Source organism: Mus pahari, chromosome 3 (assembly GCF_900095145.1).
Source record: "Mus pahari chromosome 3, PAHARI_EIJ_v1.1, whole genome shotgun sequence".
Taxonomy (NCBI): domain Eukaryota; kingdom Metazoa; phylum Chordata; class Mammalia; order Rodentia; family Muridae; genus Mus; species Mus pahari.
The window spans coordinates 20,412,335-20,431,267 of record NC_034592.1 but is presented as its reverse complement, the minus strand read 5'-3'; the positions used below and the strand labels follow the sequence as shown (position 1 = coordinate 20,431,267).

At 47.4% G+C, this 18,933-nt stretch overlaps 2 protein-coding genes across 7 annotated transcripts in view; both read left to right on the top strand.

Annotated features, from left to right (window-relative positions):
• Ralgps1 (Ral GEF with PH domain and SH3 binding motif 1) overlaps nt 1-6,969 on the top strand; it is a 215,184-nt gene extending 208,215 nt beyond the window's left edge. For all 6 annotated transcript variants that reach the window (XM_021195029.2, XM_021195028.2, XM_021195034.2 and 3 more), the window contains one exon: nt 2,687-6,969. In XM_021195029.2, the coding sequence (XP_021050688.1) occupies nt 2,687-2,716 (30 nt within the window). In that variant the 3' untranslated portion in view covers nt 2,717-6,969. The remainder of the gene's footprint in view (nt 1-2,686) is intronic.
• Nucleotides 6,970-9,625: 2,656 nt separating this feature from the next.
• Nucleotides 9,626-18,933, top strand: part of Garnl3 (GTPase activating Rap/RanGAP domain like 3) — a 153,875-nt gene continuing 144,567 nt past the window's right edge. Inside the window, exon 1 of the mRNA XM_029536728.1 lies at nt 9,626-9,821. Coding sequence (XP_029392588.1) covers nt 9,730-9,821 — 92 coding nt within the window. The 5' untranslated portion in view covers nt 9,626-9,729. The remainder of the gene's footprint in view (nt 9,822-18,933) is intronic.

Below are 18,933 nucleotides of genomic sequence, written 5' to 3'. Positions count from 1 at the left end.
ACCGCGGGTGTGCTCACCTTGTCCTCAGGACCTGTGGGACCGCGGGTGTGCTCACCTTGTTGTCCTCAGGACCTGTGGGACCGCGGGTGTGCTCACCCTGTCCTTACAACCAAATGTAAAAGCATGCTCACTTTTATCACTGTCCATGATAAAACACCAGAAACCCCCAGCCTGCCTGAGATGCCTGAGCAACACCAGATAGCTACCAGGAAGATGGTGGCAGGTCTAAGGAGGTCCAAAAGGCATTGGGGTAGGCAAGGATGATCGCATTTGCTTTTAAATGTTTGTGAATATTTATTATATGTATCTGAGCATATTCATGTAAAATCTCTACAGTGATATACAAGAAACTATAATCCTATAATTTTAGAGTGCTTATTTACCTGTGAAATAGATGAGCAGATAGATGCACAAAGTCTTTTTCAGTGGTGCTGAGGTTGAGCCCTAGCCTCAGACATGCTTGGTAGTTGGTCTGCTACAGAGGTACACTCCCGGCCCAGCTTACTTACTTCTATACATTACATCCGTGTCACTGTCCATCTCTGTGACGGGAATACCTGTGATTTGGGCCCACTGCCATCTCAGGGCAACAAGGGGAAGGAGGCTGAAGCTTGAACAAGGTTGCTGCTGCATTAAGAGGAAGATCTGGATCTTCCATTCCTGTCTCCTCAGCTCTGGGCTCCCTTACCTTTCCCGAGCTTTCACAGCAAACTGGAGCTCACCAGCCATGCATCAGCAGCCCCAGGGCCTGTGCGCGGGAGGCCATGTGGTTCTAGGTTCGCCTGATGGGCTTGAGGTAGGCACCTGGCTGGGGGACAGGACGCTCTCAGCCAGGTGCAGCAAGGGGAGCCCTGAGTGAGTTCATACTCAGGGGTAACAGCAACCAGAAAGTGCAGCAGACGCATGCAGCAGGCTGGCATGTTGTCCAGAAGACTCCTAAGTGGGATTTCATGCTCTGGCCAATACGGCATGCCAATATGCCATGCCATGGCAAAGCCCTGCCGTGTGGTTGTCTCTAGTTCTCAGACCTAGGGGACGAAGGATTTTCTTTTTATGCCTTTTTCTTTTTTATTTCCAATTTTCTTTTCATCAATTTGTTTTTATACTGTGATGTATAAAACATGGGGACAGCCTCAACCCCATGCATAGGGTAGAGACTTACTTAAATCAGCCACTGTGCACCTGAGAGGCAGCTCAGGAAAGGCACGGAAAGGGTACCGCAGAAGTGTGGCCTTCCACATGCAATCTGTGATGAAGACTGTTTCTGTTTGCACTTCTTAAAATTGTTTTTTCTGGCACTGAATCTGTTTAAGCTTATTTATAATGTATGTGTGAGAAGCAAACAACAGCAGTAGAACTAGCTGTGGCAACATTCAGAAGGCTGAGGCAGGAAGATCACGGGGCCAGCCTGGGTTATAGACAACCAAAGATGACAACAGCCAAAAACAGCAGTAGATAAACACCATATACTGACCTCAGCCAAAACCTAGAAACCCTGACAGGTCTTGAGACCTTCCCCCTCCCCCTCTCCTCCCCCTCCCCCTCTCCCCTCCTCCCCCTCCCCTCTGGTTTTTTCGAGACAGGGTTTCTCTGTGTAGCCCTGGCTTCCTGGAACTCACTCTGTAGACCAGGCTGGCNCCTCTCCTCCTCCTTCCCCTCCCCTTCCATCAGTCTTTCCCTCCCTAACTTCCCTCTTCTCCTGGTGTGTGTTACTTCCCTGTCTCACGTTACTGCAGTCCTGAGGAGGAAACCCAGGACGCAGCTGCTACCACTGAGCTATGGCCCAGCCCTCATTACAGTTTAAAAACCTCTTTAATAACAGAGCCATGCCTGTGTGCTCCGTCCTGCCCTCTGCTCCTCTGCACTGTGGTCCTGAGGTTGAGCGATGCTGGCACATGTGGCTGTAGGTCACTGTGGCACCTCTCTTCTCTGTAAGCTCTGCCTGTCATCTCAGAGCTGATTCCCTATTCCTTGCTCCCATGAGTTTTGAGGCTATGCACATTCTTGGAACTGCATCTTTTTTTGATTTCTCATTTGGGTGAAACTGACACCAAGATGGGCTTGGGTTGGTTTGCTTTATGGAATGATGTCAATCATACCAACTAGAACACCCAAGTAATGCCAAGGGAGGAAGTTCAAAGGGGGTCTGGAGGCAGCTATGAGGGCAGGGAAGTACTCTGACAGTGGGGCTGGTAGCTTCTGGGGGAAGGTAGTGGGGTTCATGATCTCCCCATATTTCCTTCTCCTGTGCCAACTCCCTGCCATCCCTTAAGACATCCCCCACCTTCTAGGTCAGTTTCCCCTCCAGAGACATTCACCCTAGTTCAGCAGGGCCTACCCTCTGTACCACAAACCCAGTCAGTTGCCTTGGCTCATAGGATGGTGGTGACAGATGTCTTAGCCCTGGCTCTAACTCTCTGTGTGGCCTGTACACACCTCAGTTTCCTCATCTTCATTAAGGCGACCCTTCCAGCATCCACCTGATAGAGGTCAAGTGAGGACTCCAGAAACTGTGCATATGAAGTAGTCAGCCTAATGCCTGGCACATGGTAGCTACTCCTCAGTGGCAGCGGTCATTGCTGTGCTCTTCCCTCCTCATACTTGCATGTCCCTAACTGTAGGAACTGTCCCCTATTCCCTTTCTGTGGATTGAAACTTTGACAAAAGGGTGAGCTTTCTCTTCTAGGTACCTGCAAACCTTATGTCATTTGAATGAGTATCTGCAGGACTTGGCGTGACTGCAAAGGCTTCTGAGAGACTAGACTAGGTCTGTGGAGGAGAGCAGCTCTGAGCATGAGCTGTGGGCCAAGGCACTGGAGCCTCATAGCTGGACTCGAGGAATATGGCCACGGCCTCACAGTCCTGGATGGCTCCCCAGTGTGAGATCCACCTGTCAACCCACAGCAACTCTCATGAATCATTCTGCAGCAGCACCCCACCGGGTGGTCGTCAGACCCCAAACTGCGCACCCTATGCCCCCTCTCTGGGCCATCGTCTGTCCACCAGCTGCTTTTGCATCAGGGGAGCATTTGACCCATGTTGGGTTCTCCATGCTTTCTGCTGCACACAGAGTGGATGGCGTTAATCTTCGAGAGGGCTGGAGAGCAGAGACGGGCTGCTGCCGGACAGGCTTGTTACACCCCAAGTGCACCGGCCACTCACCCACAGGGCCGCCTCAGATTTTGTATACCCCCAAAGCATCCTGTGTGTGTGTGTGGTACATGTGTGTGAGCGAGTGAGTGTGAACTCCGAGAAACATACATTTTGGCACAAGACTTGTGACATCACACACTTATTGGCTTTGAGTCCCTGCTTGAAGCTTTAGTTACAGCCTTGTCCTCTAAGAAAAGTCTGAAGGGAGTCCAGAAGCTCCGTGTTAAGGGTCCCTTGAGTTCTTTTACTGTAAACAAACAATGCCTTAAATTGTATCTTGTTTTCTGTTCCTATGGGTGCTATTCATCTGGATGGCCTGTTCCCTGGGCCCCAGGCCCTCCTGGGTCTTGTTGTCAGCCCGCCTGAGACAGAATCCATTTCGGGACCGTGTACTGGGCACTGGCCTGCTTGCTCCCCACCACGAGCTTTCCTGGTGGTCCTATGGGCCCTCCTTGTCTCACCCATTCCTGCCATGCTGGTGTGGGAAGCTGGGACCTTTTCTCCCGGCAGCTTGGAGGCCCCTACAGTGCTCGGTGGTCAGAAGCTATGCCACCCTGCATTCTCCCACAGGGCAGAATTGGGCTCCTTTCCTCTCACCCTCGCCACCACTGCCAGGGCCGGCCACACTGATTCTTGATCACACAGGGAGCTGAGTGACAAGGAGGCCTTAAGCCCCCTCAGTCTTGCCCCTAAATGTAGTCACCAGCAAGTTCTCATCCAAGTTCAAGGGCCCAGTTGTTGATGACCAGGTGACAAGAAAGCCAAACCCTAGTGAGTGAGATGTCCAGCCTCAGCATTCATGAACAAGGACCTGTCACCTGTTGTCATAAGTAAGGTGATTTTTACTTTGCACATTTTAATTCAAGTGTATTGCCCTTTGTCATCACTGATGCTCTGTCCCTCTTCCTTCCCTCCTTGAATCTGGGTACCCTAACCCTGAGAAGAAAACCCTCAGTTTTCTGGAAAATGCTGACTTTCTGGGTCCCTGTGGGTATCATGGTTTTACACAGTAACCCAATCATGAAACCATCCCAACAATAATGGAGAAGCAGCAGACAACACCATAACCATGAACTTACCACAGAAAGCATTGCATTACAAACAAATAGTGACATGTCTCTAAAAAACATGGATGACTTGATGGGGCGATTATTTGTCATCATAGCAGTATGTTTTAGTCAAGCTTTGCTGTACTCTGAAGCTAGCCTTCCTGTGGGCAGAGCCTGGATATTTTCATGCCAAGAGAAACTCCACATGGTAAAGTCGATGCCATCAAACCTTGACCACAGCTGCCTTGCACATCCACCCCCACCAGTGGTCCAGCTGTGTGCACTGGATTCTGTTGGCATTGCTCCAGTTAGAATCCAGAAGATGGAGGACAGTATCAGACACTCCAGGCACCTCCAAGCAGAACCATTCGTGGTCCACTTTAACCTATTCCAACTCCGAGCCTGTCTGCCTGCCTATTAACTCCTAGAAAGCCAGACCATCAGCTGCTAGTTTCCTTTAGGTGTCTGCCCTTGGGCTCATTGTTTGGCTTCTCACATGTGCAATGTCAAGACATCAAAACCCCAGAACTTCATCCCACTGAAATAACTTTCTGCCCTTTACAGATTTGTCTCATGAGACACAGTGTTTTCTTCCAGGCCTAAACTGAAAGAGCACAATCACAATTACTTTCCAAGTGTTTAATCTTCCTAAATGAAGCCGAGCTCCCCTCCCACAAGCATCCTTACCATGGACTCTTGAAGACAACCGCTTGGACTTTATTAGTGAAAAGCCTTGTAGGACTCTTGTGAGCCTTGAAGGTAGCAGGAGAGCCCTGTAGATGGAGTTAAAAGCTATTTGGCTCTCCAAGCAGGGCCTTAGGCCAAGCATATAAGCTCAGTGCTGATATCCCCAGCACAGCTTGTCACACAGGCTGCAGGGGAGGTGGCCAGGTCACGTGACAGAGGCAGTGGTCCTTTGGTGGACTCTTAGCCTGGAAGGAAGCTGTTCTGCACTTTTGCTCCACTGTCCATAGCACACAAATCCTGTTGGAGACAGACCATGGCACCCCAAACCAAGAGCTGTAGAATGCCGTTTAGAAACTGGGATGGGCAGCTGGTAGAATTGGGAAGTCCCAAGAAAAGCCTACTCACTCACAGTAAGCGTAAACCTCTGTCCCTCTCCAGTGTACAAGTTTTGCAATGCAAGGTCAGCCAAGTGTCTGCTGGCAAGCAAGATACCTTGTGGAGGCTGGACTTGGTGGGAAGCACCAGAAGTACTCCTACACAAGCCAGCAGGAGAGTCCAGCCTTCCCCTGCCCTGGCTGGATGCCATGGGGGCACTTGCTGGACCAAGATGCTGAGCAGGTAGACACACCCATGGCTCGCCGCAGGCTCTCTCTTCCTCCTCCTCACCGAGATGGCAGTGTTACTTCCATCAGTTTACTCTTGCCTCCCGAGCCTAAGAAAGGTGTGGTGGGCTTTTTTGTTTGTTGTTTATTTTTTAATATCAATTTTCAGATGGAAAATGATCTGTAAAACTGGGAAGCCGTTTTATAAGCCAAGGCTGCTTTAATCTGCATCCAGTGGCATCCAGAGCTTTGCAACCTCTATTGAATATTGCCAACAGCACAGCTTCTCTTCTTTTGTGTGACCCTTAAACTGGCCCTGTGTCATATTGATATGTTGGGTGATTTCGTGTTATAAAACAAACAAAAAACCCACCCTGCACAAAGCCCTTTTGAAAGTGTATTTATTGCATAAACATTCATATCTTAAGTGAATACTTCTTATACCCCAGGCTCTACCCAGACTGAAAATGGCTAGAAACAAGGCAAATCCAATTTTGACCTTCGTAGAACTTAACCAGTCAGTGACCAGATAATCACCACCTCACACGCCAACTTTGGCAAGACCCTAGCTCTCCTCCACCCCTGAATACAATCTTGTGCATTGGTTCTTCCAGGAAGACTTCAGATTGAATGGGAATGTTGGGAGAGTAAGTTGCATTGAGGACTTGCTAGAGTCTCGACACAGGAGGGTGGCTGGCTCTAAGCAGCCAGATTCAGATCTGTGCTCAAGAATGGTTACAGGGAAGACACCAAAGGCAGGATGAGAGAGTAGGGTCTGAGTGCTTGCCGTATGCACAGCCCCCCACCCCGTTTACTCTAACTTCAGTGTTAACATTCATATACAGTATAAGTGAGAGCTGCCTGTCCCTGGGAGCCGAGGACTTGGACTTTGGTCCACCTTGTAAGCTGCTGCTGCACATGTGTGTGTCCCATGGACAGCCCCAAATTGCCACTCACAGCAGCACGGTGATAGATCATCTGCCATTTTGGAAGGACTGTGACCATTCAGTAATGAAATAATAGTAATTCATTTATTAGTGAAGTATATACTCTTTAATAAATTTTGTGCCAAAATGCATGGTTTCCCACTTAGCATTCAAAATGTTGTGTAAAGAGTAGTTTTCAATTTCTTACGTGTTCTTCCAAGTAAACTGAAAATGAGTTTTCACATCTTACTTTGTTTCTTGTTCAATCTGCTGCACCTCCCCAAGCTATCTTTTTTCCCCAGCAGACCCTGCATGCACTTGTGTGAGGACTTTTCTCTAACATTTGTAAATTGTCTCATCTGCAATAACCACTGAACATCATCCCTCCTTGGGATTCTTTAGATTTTTGGTGAAGTATTTTGTTACCTCAGTCTTGTATCAAGTTGCTGTATTTTTCAGCTTGTTACACTGATAATAATTGTTTCACTAATTAAATACTTTAATGTACAGACATCTTTGTTTACTTTGAAATTAAATGTGTTTTCCAATGAATATCGTTCTATTTATTAGTGTCACATGCAGTCAATTTGACAGGCAGCTGCTGTGCTACATGCCTGGAGGAGCCCAGGGCTCTGCTGAGAGTAACTAGCATGTAAAATATAGGAGGGAGAAGGCAGGGGACCTTGGGAGTTTTCAGATCAGAAGTTGCAGAACATTAAGGGGGCTGTAGAAGTCAGGGAAGGGGTGTCAGGGAGATAGGACAGGATGCACATGGGGAAAAGCAGGCAACCGATTACTGAGGGAGAATTCCAGTCAAAGTGATATCTGAAAAGGTAGGAGGAAGTCATGATGCAAAATGCAACCCCCCTCCAGTTTGATTAGAGGTAAAGGAGAGAGGGAGGGAGGGAGAGCAAGTGCCAGGAGCGGGAGCGCAGGAACTAGAGAACTAGACTGGGGACTTCAGTGGCAACTCTCAGGCATACACACCCATTCTTGCTCTCATCTCTGCTTGAATGAGACCAGAACCTTGTGATCACAGTAAAAGAGGCCTGCTGCACAAGTCAACACACACCTACACTTTACCTGGGGAGAGGAACTCTCAATTGAGCAGCTTCCTCCATCAAATCAGCCTGTAGACAAGTCTGTGAGGGCTTTTGGTAATAGTGGTGGGGTGCTGTGAAGGACCCAGACCTCTGTAGGTGGCGGTATCCCGGGCAGGTGCCACTTGGCTGGATAAGAAAAGGCGAGGAAGCCAGAGGAAGATCTCTTAAGTGCTGATTCAGTTCTTGAGTTCCTCACCCTTCCAGCTCCAAACTCGAGTACCTCGAGGTAGGAGTACCTCATTGTGGAGGTTCAGCCAGGAACACCCGCATCATCCAGGCACCCCTGAAGTGAGGAAGAGGCAACGTGGGCGGGGCTTGTGTAGGCGGGGAAGCTAAAGGGCTCTTGGGGCGGAATAGCCAAGGGACAAGAGATGCAGAATTGCTCCAGGTATAGACCTCAGTTTTTGCTTTGGACCTTGAGCTCCTGCTCTGACTTCCCAGATGATGGGCTATAGCCTGTAAGCCAAATAAAGCCTTTCTTCCCTGAGGTGCTTTGGATTACAGCAAGAGAAACTGAACTAGAAATAGATGGCAAAGCCATCCTTACTTAAATTCAGATGAGTTTCCACAATGTTAAAGGACTCAGATGATGCATCCGACTCGGGGAGGAAATGGGGTGGAGAGTGGAGCTGTCACAAAATTGGAAGGTTATGAATGAAAACCTGAACCCACAACTGGTAGGTAGCCAGCCAAAGCTCCCCTCAGCCTCACTGTGTCAGACACCACAAACAGCCACCAGGAGACAGCAGTACCTCCTTTTGCTGACTGGTTAGATCCTGAGGTAGCGCAAACCTTATGGTGGACCCCAGTTCAGCCAGGAAGACCCGCACCATCCAGGTACTCCTGAAGCGAGGAAGAGGCGACAAGGGCGGGGTTAGATAGGCGGGGCTTGTAGACGGGGAAGCTAGAGGGCTCTTGGGGCGGAATAGCCAAGGGACGAGAGAGCAGAATTGCTCCAAGTACGGACCTCAGCTTCGAGAGAGAAGAGGCGGAGCTCCGGGTCGGGGGCCATGCCTGTGGGCGGGATGTGGAGAAAGGCGGCCCCCAAAAGAAGGCGGTGCTACGATAGAAAGGACCAAGAGGTGCTGAGGTGAGGAGGGTCAGCAGAGAATCCAGCAATCGGAGCCGTGGTGTGGCGGGCCGATAGAGCACTCTGTGGTGGAGGGGTAGGTGGGAAGGGCCTAGATCTGTGGGGATGGTAAGGAGCGGGAGTGATGGGCTGTGGACCCGACGAAGTTGAGGATCCGGTGGGCATTAGGGGGCTGCGTGCGCTACACAGAGGCGCGGAGGGAGCGCAGGTAGATCTTGCTGAGGCTGGTTCGGGAGGGGCGTGGCTGGAGCTGGTGTAGAGGCAGGGTGGGGCCTGCACTGGTCTGAGAAGGGCCGGAGAAACGGAGATCATTAGCTCGGGGCGTGGCCTGTGCCCAGACTGGGGAGTGAGGTGGGTTGGACTAGAAGATGGGGCGGGGCCTTGGCAAAGCTGAAGGGCAAAGGGACTGACTGGATAAGGGTTTGGGGTGGGGCCTGAGCCCACTAATAGGTAAGGATTGGTACTTGGGGCGGGGCACGGGTGGAGCTTGAGCAGAGCTGAGAGGAGACCTGCCTGATTGGGGCGGGGCAAAGGCGGACAGGGGCGGGACCTGAACCTAATGGGCGGGGCCTAAACCCAGCTGAGTGTTGAGGGAGGATCTACTAGGTTAGGGGCGAGGCAGGGGGAGGGCCAAGGCCTCAAAAAGGACCTAAGGGAGTGGATTCAGTAGGAGATCAGGGAGGTTCCTAAGACTAGCTCAGGAGAGATGAGGCGGACTTCGCCAGGCTAGGGGCAGGGCTTAAAGCCGGAGGTTCGGAAGAGGCGGACCTGCTAGAATGGGGGCGGGGCAGAGGTGAGGCCTCAAGCCAGAGGCGTGGTTAGGCCGCTAGAGTAGGGGCGGGGCCTAAAGCCTCAGGCGTGTTCAAGGGATCTGATTAGAGTAGGGGCGGGGCTTAGACCCCGCGGAGAGTCTGAGGGAGTGGTTAGGTTGGGTTCGAGGCGGAACCTGAGGTCCGGGGCTGGGCTGGAGTTTGGGGCGGGACAGAGGCGGGGCTTGGGTCCGGTGAGGGGTGCGGGGCGGGGCGTGGGCTGCGGCGCGGTAGCTGAGCGTCCGGCCGAACACCGCCGAGGCCCGAGCCCACCCGAGTGTGCCCGAGCCGTCGGCCCCCGCCCGGGGCGATGGAGCAGGAACCCGGCGGGGCTGCCGCTGCGCTTCTGCGGCAGAAGAGGGCGGCGCTGCGGCGCAGGGGGTGCAGCTTTGAGAGTCCCAGGTACCGTTGCCCCGGAGGGGTGCAGCCTCTAGGGGCGGGAGAGGGGAGTAGGCCACGTGGGGGGGGGGGTGGCGGTGTGAGGGGACAGAGCGTGGCGAGGCCCCGGCGTGGGAGGGAGCCGGCGCAGAGCCCGGCAGAGCGGCCGGGCCACGCTGAGGGAGTGCCCAGCGGGAGGGCTGGGGACCTGTGTCCGGCCGGCAGAGGATGTGGACGTCCGAAGCCTCGGCCCTGTGACAGGCGCTGCACACTACGGCTCAGGGAGGTCTTGGGCTGTGGAGAACGCGATCTGCCTGCTTCTAAATGCTCAAGGACAAGGTCGGAACCCCTAAGCCCCCAAAAGGACACCCTTTAGGCTCCTCTCGCTTTCTATAATCCATCCTCGCACCCCGAGTGCCTGGCCACCTGCTGCCTATGGCCCCGCCCATCTGTGGTTGGGGTGGGGGGCACCCTGCCTAGTTCCTAGGTCCTTTCTCTTTCCCAGGTTGTCCGTGCCACTCCCGGACTTACCTTCCTTAACTGGCGCCCTCCTGAGGAGCCAGCCTGGACGTAGGTGAAGCTTGGCTGCTGCCGGACACGCCCTTCCCTTTGCGGCTCTTGCCAATGCCTATGCCCAGCTTACTCCCACCTCCAAGGGATTCCTTGTAACTTGAAATGGGTCCTGCTTCCAGGTGGACTCGTTCCTTTCAGAATGACTCCAGCACCACCATCTGGGCCAGATTTTCATCAGTATTCTGTAATAATGGCCTTGGGAAGGGTATCCTGAAGGCAACCCCCTTCCTCCTAGCCTACTGCTGCCTGCACCCCTGAGTTTTTCAATGCCATAGCATGGGTAGGGACAAGGAGAAGAAAAAGATGTAGGACTCTAACCTCCACTGAGGTGGAAAAGAGAGTTCATTTGCTAAGGCTCAAAGCAAACCAGTCAAGATCCTTAAAGGAAGGTGTGATGCCCTTAATTGACTTTTCTCAGACTCAGGCCTTGACACACTGCTCCAGCAGTTCTGAGGCTGTGTCGTGAGGACAGATATCAAGGCTGCCTTAGCCTCTGCCCCATCACCACAGCTGGCTCAGGCCTGGCCCATCACAGATCCTGAAGGGCTTGGTCACTCCTCCCTCAGGCTGTAGAACTGTTCATCAATTCTTCTTGAAAGTCTTTCTTGAACTCTAGGCTTAGCTTTGTGTGATCAGCACCTGGGCGTCTGTCAAGCAGGTTCTAAATATTTGTGTGGTGACCTGAGTGGACCATTTCCCTTCGATAGGAGACCCAGGCAGCTAACAATCTCTATGGCTTGAGCGTGAAGAATAGGAAGAGGTATACCAAGAGACCGGAGCAAAGAGAATCTCTCAGGTCTGAGGCAGAGTGCTTAGGACAGTGCTGCTACAGAACTTCCGGCCATGAAGGAATGGTTCTGTAATGCAGCCCATGCAGTACGGGAGCCACAGGCACCTGTGGCTGTGGAACACTTTGCTAAGACGCCTGAGTGTTGACTTGTGCTTAGCCTTCAATGCAAGTAACCACCTTGTGGGCACTACCACCTCGGCCGGATTTGCATCAGCATTAATTAGCTTTCTCAGGCTCCGTCCTTGACACATCTGCTCCAGCAATTCTGTTAAGAGCCTGAGGAGGACGAGAAATGTGTACCATAGTGGACAGTACTGGCATAGAAATTAGACTTCCGTCCCCTTCGTCTTCATGGCCAGATTCTTTAAGAACTAAAATGACTTCCAAGCCTCCAGGTGTTTTTGTTCTGATACACCATGACATTATCTAGTGGCTTGTGAGATAATTAGCTTTTTTTTTTCTTTTTGTCTTCTAAAAATAATTTATTGAATGAAATTTGAAAATGCAAGAAGAATATAAACAGGATAATGAAATTATTTTGATGGTAGTATTGTGGTAGTGTTTTATTGTTGTTTGCTTGATTGTTTTTGAGACAGGTCTCATATAGCCCTGGCTGGCCTGAAATTCCCTATGTAAATCAGGTTGGCCTCGAACTCACAGAGAACTGCCTGCCTCTGCCCCTCAAGTGCTGGGATTAAAGACCACCACACCCAGTGGATAGTTTATTGATTCATAATCCCATGATAGATATAATTGGCCTTTTCTCCATGAATATTTATCATTTTAATTGACTTTTCACTAAGCACATCATAAACACTGGAAGAAATCCTTACATATTCCTTAAAAAAATTGTCAGTTGCTGTGTGATCTCCTACTATATGGATGTCTAACTATTTTTAGCCTATCTTTTACTACTTTCACTCTTCCTAGAGATGCAGTTCATTTATGTGTAGTCACTTCTGTATGAAGACATCACTGGTCCATAAGATAAGATCATGAAAGTGATGGGAATTATGGGTCAGGACAAAAGAGCCTCTTAAAGTCTTCTGAAGCAGGATTCCAGAGTGTTCTTGTAAGCATTATCATTATATTTGCCAAAGTGATACCTTGTAATTTGAATTTCTTTAGTAATGACGTTTTTCTCATAAATCATATTTTTTACTTATTTTATGATATTTGTATACATGATCACCATTTTTCCTTTGGAATACTTATCCTTTCCTAATAGAATTGAAACTTTTTTTTATTTAATAAGGGGAATTTTGGGGTAAATATGTAGCAGATTTTTTTCCAGTTAATTTTTTGCCTTTTCACTTTCTGTGTGGTGGCTTTCCAGTGTGCGTGTGTTTGTTTGTGTTTGTGTGTGTGTGTGCGTTTGTGTGTGTAGTGACTATTGTCTTGAACTTTAGAGCCACTGATTTCTTCCTCTAGTTTATACTCATGTAAAAGAATCCCTTTACTTAAAATAGTCATCTACAATTTCTCCATGTTTAATGAAAATTTAAAGTTAGCATATAAAGTAGTTCTCCATTATCTTTGTTGTTCTAGACACAACTTCCTTAATTCAGTAATCCAAATGACCTCATGATTCTGGCCGAGTGTCAGACCCTCTTGTCTACATCTTGATCGAATGGGTGCATGGCTCCTTAGACCAAGTGTGTTGATCCAGAGGCCTGCAGCTGTCTGAGAGCTTCTTGGCTGCTTGTGGAATACAGCCAGGAGGGGAAGCCTTGCCTCCTCTGTGCCTCAGTTACTTCTCATGGCCAACTGTATCAAGTTTAGACACCCTTGCCTCGTGGTTAGGCCCTCTGAGAATGGGCTTTAGCCATATTTACCTAATCATCTTATCTTTGTGTGTAGATATGTGTGTGTCTACATGAGTGTGTACTTCTGCAGCATTAACAGTTTGGCAGTTCTCTTTGCTAAATATCCTGTGTGAATTCTGATAGCTGGTATGCACACACAGCAAGCTAAGGAAAGGAAATGAAGGAGCAAGAAATGGCCTAGGGACTGGACATCAGGCTGGTAGTAAGGAAAAAGACTAGCTCTCTATACTTGAAGGCATCAGAGAAGACACCCGTTCTATTAAACAACTTGCCCTGAATGTGTTCACTATGATTTTATAGACAGGCATATCAGATGGTGTCAATGCACAAGGACCCAGGCTCAAGTTTCTGCCTCTTTCAATCAAGCAAGTGAATTAGGAAAGTTGCTTAGCCCTCTGTGGATCTTGGTTAAAACATTTTTTTAATCGCCTTGTATTGATGTGAGCTTTAAATGACCTAATGTGTGAAGTGCTGCTACCAGGAGTGTGGGAAGCATTGGGACTGACAGTTGTGGACAGAATGATTAGCTTTCTGATGAAAGTTCTTAGCCACATCTACTTTGAGTAAGACACTAATAGGCAAGTACATGGTATTTTAAGATTCTGTTGCTTTTTTTGCCCCCACTTCTAACCATCAAGAAAGTCAAGTAATGAACTTGTGTTATTTTAAATATTCCTCACTTGCTGTGTCACTTGGACTGCAACAGTTCATGGAGGCTGAGCTTCAGGTGAACTACAGTGTTAGCAGGTTACCTTTCAGGGTTGAGTTTACCAAGTCATTTTTTTTTCATTAATTTTTTTTATTTGTTGAGAACTTTATATACTGTATTTTGATCATATTCTCCTCCAGTTCCTCTCAACACCCCCTCCTGATTTGAAACCCAGTCCTCCATGGTAATGCAAGAAATTTTTCTTCAGCAACCTCTGTAGCTGGTCACCTAGATTCTTCATGTTCTGAATAGGATCAAGGAGTCTTTAATCCATTTATTTATTTTTTATGTATTTATTTTCATTAATTAATTTGTTTAATCACTTTACATCCCAATTGCTGCCCCTCCTTTCTCTCTTCCCAGTTCCACTCTCACAACCCCCTCCCTCAGAGAAGGGTATCCACCTGCCCTGGCACATCAAGTCGCAGCAGGACTAGGCTCATCCTTTCCCACTGAGGCCAGACAAGGCAGCCCAGCTAGGGGAAAGGGATCCAAAGGCAAGGAACAGAGTTAGAGTCAGATACAACCTCCACTCCATCTATTAGGGGACCCACATGAAGACAAAGCTAGCTGCACACCTGCTATTTATATTTAGGTCCAGCCCATGTATACTCTTTGGTTGGTGATTCAGTCTGTGATTCCCCATGGGCCCAGGTTAGTGTGCGTGTGCGCGTGCGCATGCGCGTGCGTGTGCGTGTGCGTGTGTGTGCCCATGTATTTGGTGTAGTAGTAGTAGCAGCAGCAGCAGCAGCAGCATCCACATTGTTCTTTTAAGTCAGAGTCTTTCATTTACTAGGAGGTCAGGAAGTCAACAGTTAGGCTTGGTTAGCTGACCAGTGAGGCCCAGAACTTTCCACCAGTCTCCATCTTTCCAGCACTTACAAGCACACGCTACCTCGTCCAGCTCTTTTACATGGATTCTGGGCACTGAACTATGGTCCTCATGCTAATACAACAAGCACTTTACCAATTCAAGCCATTTCTCCAGGCCCACTTTAAAGCACTTTATTAGTGAGCAACTTTGCTTTCCTAAGAGCATTGTTGAAGCCTGCCTCATCCTTGCTGCCCATCACTCATATTTCTGTCTGTGAAGCTACTTGTGGTGCCAGTGTCATTGCCATGAATTCAAGGTGAAAGATAATAGCTTAGATTAGGTGCTTCTCACTCCCAGCTAGTCAACTGTAATCTCCATTGAAATCTACTCCATTCAGATAACACACCACCCTCATTTCTGAGAGACTTGCATTCATGCCTTATGAGTACATTTTAAAATATCAAAGGCTGTGAATGGCAAGCAAAGAGAAGCTTTGGTTCATGCAGTTGCATAATGCTAGGTAGGATGGAGCTTTGGGAGTAGATGGTCCAGGAGTTTCAATAATATCATTCAAGTCTTCATTTTCTGTGTTGACTTTTATCCTAGTTTGCTCTCTATTGTTGTGATAAATACCACAACCCAAAGCACCATGGGATAGAAATGGTTTATCTTACATTTCTACACCATAGCCCATCATTGAAAGAAGTTGTGATAGGAACCTGGAAGCAGGAACTAAAGTAAAGACTATGGAAGAATGCTGCTTACTGGTGCTCGTCTCTAAGAGCTTCTTAGCCTTCTTTTTATTATAGCCCAGAACCACCTTCCCAGGGTTTGACACCACCCACAGTGGGCTGGCCCTCACACATCAACCATTAATCAAGAAAACATCCCATTTGTAGGCAAACCTGATGGAAGAATTTTTTCAACTGAGGTTTCTTTAAAGATAACTTGTGTCAAATTGACAAAAGCTAACCAGCTCAACTTTATTCTCAAGATAGGCAAAGAAAGTTAACTACTATAGTTTTCCTTTTCTAGTCCAGAAAGATACTGCTTTATTCTCAGTAAATGTCTGGAGTGACCTTCACCAGCTAGGGAACATTCTTGAACCAAATGGTGAGCCCTGGATCGTGTACTCAACTCAGAAGTGATGGGTAAACCATTTCCATTCATAGAAACCAGAAGGTAGTGACTTCCTAGGGGGAAATTACAGCGCTCTCTCCAGAGGAAGTGAGTATTGGGTTGACCGGGGTGCTGTTAGATATAGGGAGCCTTCTTAAAATCCAGGTGTCAGGGAGCTGTCCATAGTCACAGTCGGGTTGATGCTGTGACTTAGTTCTTGTCCTAAAAGACTATCTTAACTCCGTGACTACATTACAGTTGCTAAGTGTAGCCACAGTGGCTTCAGAGCCCCCACTAGACAGAAGAGTTTGAACTATGAGTGGAAAACGTATTTTGTCCTTTTCCAAATATTGCTCCGTACATGACGGCCTCCTCATTAGTCATGTAGAAAGCCCACATCTTCAAGAGCAAATCTGATGCCAAGACAAATGCTTTCTTCTTCCTGTTGCTCTCCAGGCCAAACTGGGTTCTGAAACAAGCAGTTATCCATTATGCATGCAGTTGCCTTCTCTTCTTCCATATGTTTCTTCTGACTTTTCAGTCTTGTTGTCGTTTTGTAGGGGCCTTCTGGGTTTGGGGTGCTTTTGTTACTGAACACTTAAATGGTGCTGCCTTTGTTGTCTCTAGTTCCTCTATATTACATCATCATTCTTTTGTTTGTGTCAAGGCCTTAAGTATTTAATCATAAATAAATCTGTTACTGACAGTTTTCTTGTGGATAAACAGCAGTCTTTTTAGGAAAGACTATGAAAAGCCATCTTGCATTGGGCCAACATAATTGGCTCTGAGGGCCAACAGAAGAAAATTAATTTTCATATCAGATCTGATCTCCTAAGGGCAGGGGAAGCAAAACCAACCTTCATTATTCACTAAGATTTGAAATTAATGCAAACCAGCTTCCTTTCTTGGAGGAAGACAATAGTTAAATTAGTTTTGCTGTAGAAGGTTAATATGAGAAATTAGGTTTGGTTGTCTGGTTTCCAGAACTGAAGATCTGAGGAGCGATGAAGTCTGACAAACGTGCTGTAGGCGGCTGGGAGAACTGAGGTAACTTGCTGGGAGACACCAAAGCTGTGCTCATTCACATGAGGGCAGCAGCGGGAGTCGGGTGGGGTGGGGGACACATCAGCTTGTTTCTAAATCTTATGGTCTGAGAGGACAGGGCAGATAGGAGCCTGACTCCACAGAGACTTAAGGAGAAGGCTGTCCTCTGTGGGGCTGCTTGCTGGCAGAGACCATTTGGAGTACATTATTACTCATTTGTAGCCAACAGGAGTGTGCTCTCACAGTTCCCAAGGCTGTGAAATCCAGACTTAGGTCACTACTTGATCTGTAACTGATGAGTGCTTGTTTCTCACAGACAGAGCCTTCTAGAAGTGCGATCACATGGCAGAAACTTAACTGAAGCCAACAAGCTTTGCCTCTTTTAGGAGTTGCACAGGGAGAGCTCTGGGCCTGACTAAGCCCCCCAGGGTCCTCTCCCATGCTAATCAGACTAGGGTTAAATTTCAGTATGTGAATTGGGAAGACTTGGGAGAGGAACACAAACATTCAGATGGACAAAAGTTAAGAGAGAAAAATGTCTACCAGAACTATGTCATAGCACCGTGAATCAGGAGAGGAACCACTGCCAACCTGTGTTTCTGGTTTGGAAATCTATCTAAAATATGTTATTTCTTTCAGTGAAAAGTTTTGGGTTGCTTCTTTGGGGAACAACCAGTGTGTAAAATTACATACAAAATTATTATTTTTTTCTAGTGGCCATACTGTTGAAAACAAAAATAAATGAAACTTATTCGACTCTTTTATTTGACCCAATATGTCAAAAATATTATTTTAACGTGTAACAAATATTTTAAAACACCAAGAGTGTTTACTTTTTTTCATTCAAAGTCTAATGTGTATTTTAACTTACAGCACATCTAAGCTCAGACCAGTTAAAATTTAATGCAATTTTTTTTAACATTTTGTTCATTTAGTGTGGAGTTGTGTGCACACTTGTACTCGTATGCATGCATGTGCACAGCACAGTGCACATGTACAGATCAGAGGATGAGTAGTGAGGAGTTGGTTCTCCCCTTATACCAAGTAGATCCTAGGGCTCAAACTCAGGTCATTGAGCTTGACAGCTGATCTCTTTACCACCCCCACCACAATCTCCCTGCCCTGCCCTGCCCACTAGCTCACCAGCTTGGTGTTTGCCTTATAAGATGATGTAGAGATGGGTCGTTGGATAATAAATGTTTGTTTGAAAGAATGTAGCAAGGCTTTGGTTTTAGTTTGACCTTTCATTTGATTAGGAATAATTGGAATAAAGGTTAAAAAATGTGGAACTAAAATAACAGAGACTTTAGGACACTATTGTATAAGGAATATGTAATATGATTGGAAAGTTTTCAGAAGATCTTAAGGAAAAATATAGATATGATTGAAGAGATCATTCAGTAGAAAAAGTATTTGTTGTGCAACTGTGAGGCCCCACATTTAGATCTCTAGTTCCCCAGGTGTTGTGGTGGCCTACTTCCAACCCAGAGGAGGCTGGTTAGTCCAGCTAGCCAAATTGTCAATCTCTGGGTCCTACCTCAATATATAAGGTGGAGAGCAATCAAAGACATCCAACATCAGTCTTTTTAAAGATTTATTTATTATTATACATAAGTACACCGTAGCTGACTTCAGATGCACCAGAAGAGAGTGTCAGATTTTATTACAGGTGGTTGTGAGCCACCATGTGGTTGCTGGGATTTGAACTCAGGACCTACAAAAGAGCAGTCATCTTACCTGCTGAGCCATCTCTCCAGTCAAAATCAGTCTTGACCTCCACATACATATGTGTGCACATACCCATAAAAATACATGTGCCCCTCAAATGCAGACAATATATCCATGTGTACCATGTTTATGTAATTAATATACTCACATAAATAAAAAATCATAAATAGTTTATGCAAAGTGGAGTGTTGGTTTTTTTTTAAATCAAGCCAAATTATCTAAGAAGTAACCACTAGGTGTGACCTCCTGTGGGTCATTGCTGACCTTTGACAAAACTGCTTTTTTAATGGGGAGGAAATAATGACAGGAGATGATTGGAAAGAACCATTAGACACCTCTGCAGGAGTGGCAGGGGTGTTAGAAAACTCATGGTTTGTTTATGTTGACTTGGGTTTTTGTAAAGATGTTTATACTGGATGAAATCTATCCAGTAAAGGGAAAGGACTTGAGATGGGAAAGTGTTTCATCTGTTAGAAAGCAGGAGAGAGAGAGAGAGAGAGAGAGAGAGAGAGAGAGAGAGAGAGAGAGAGAGA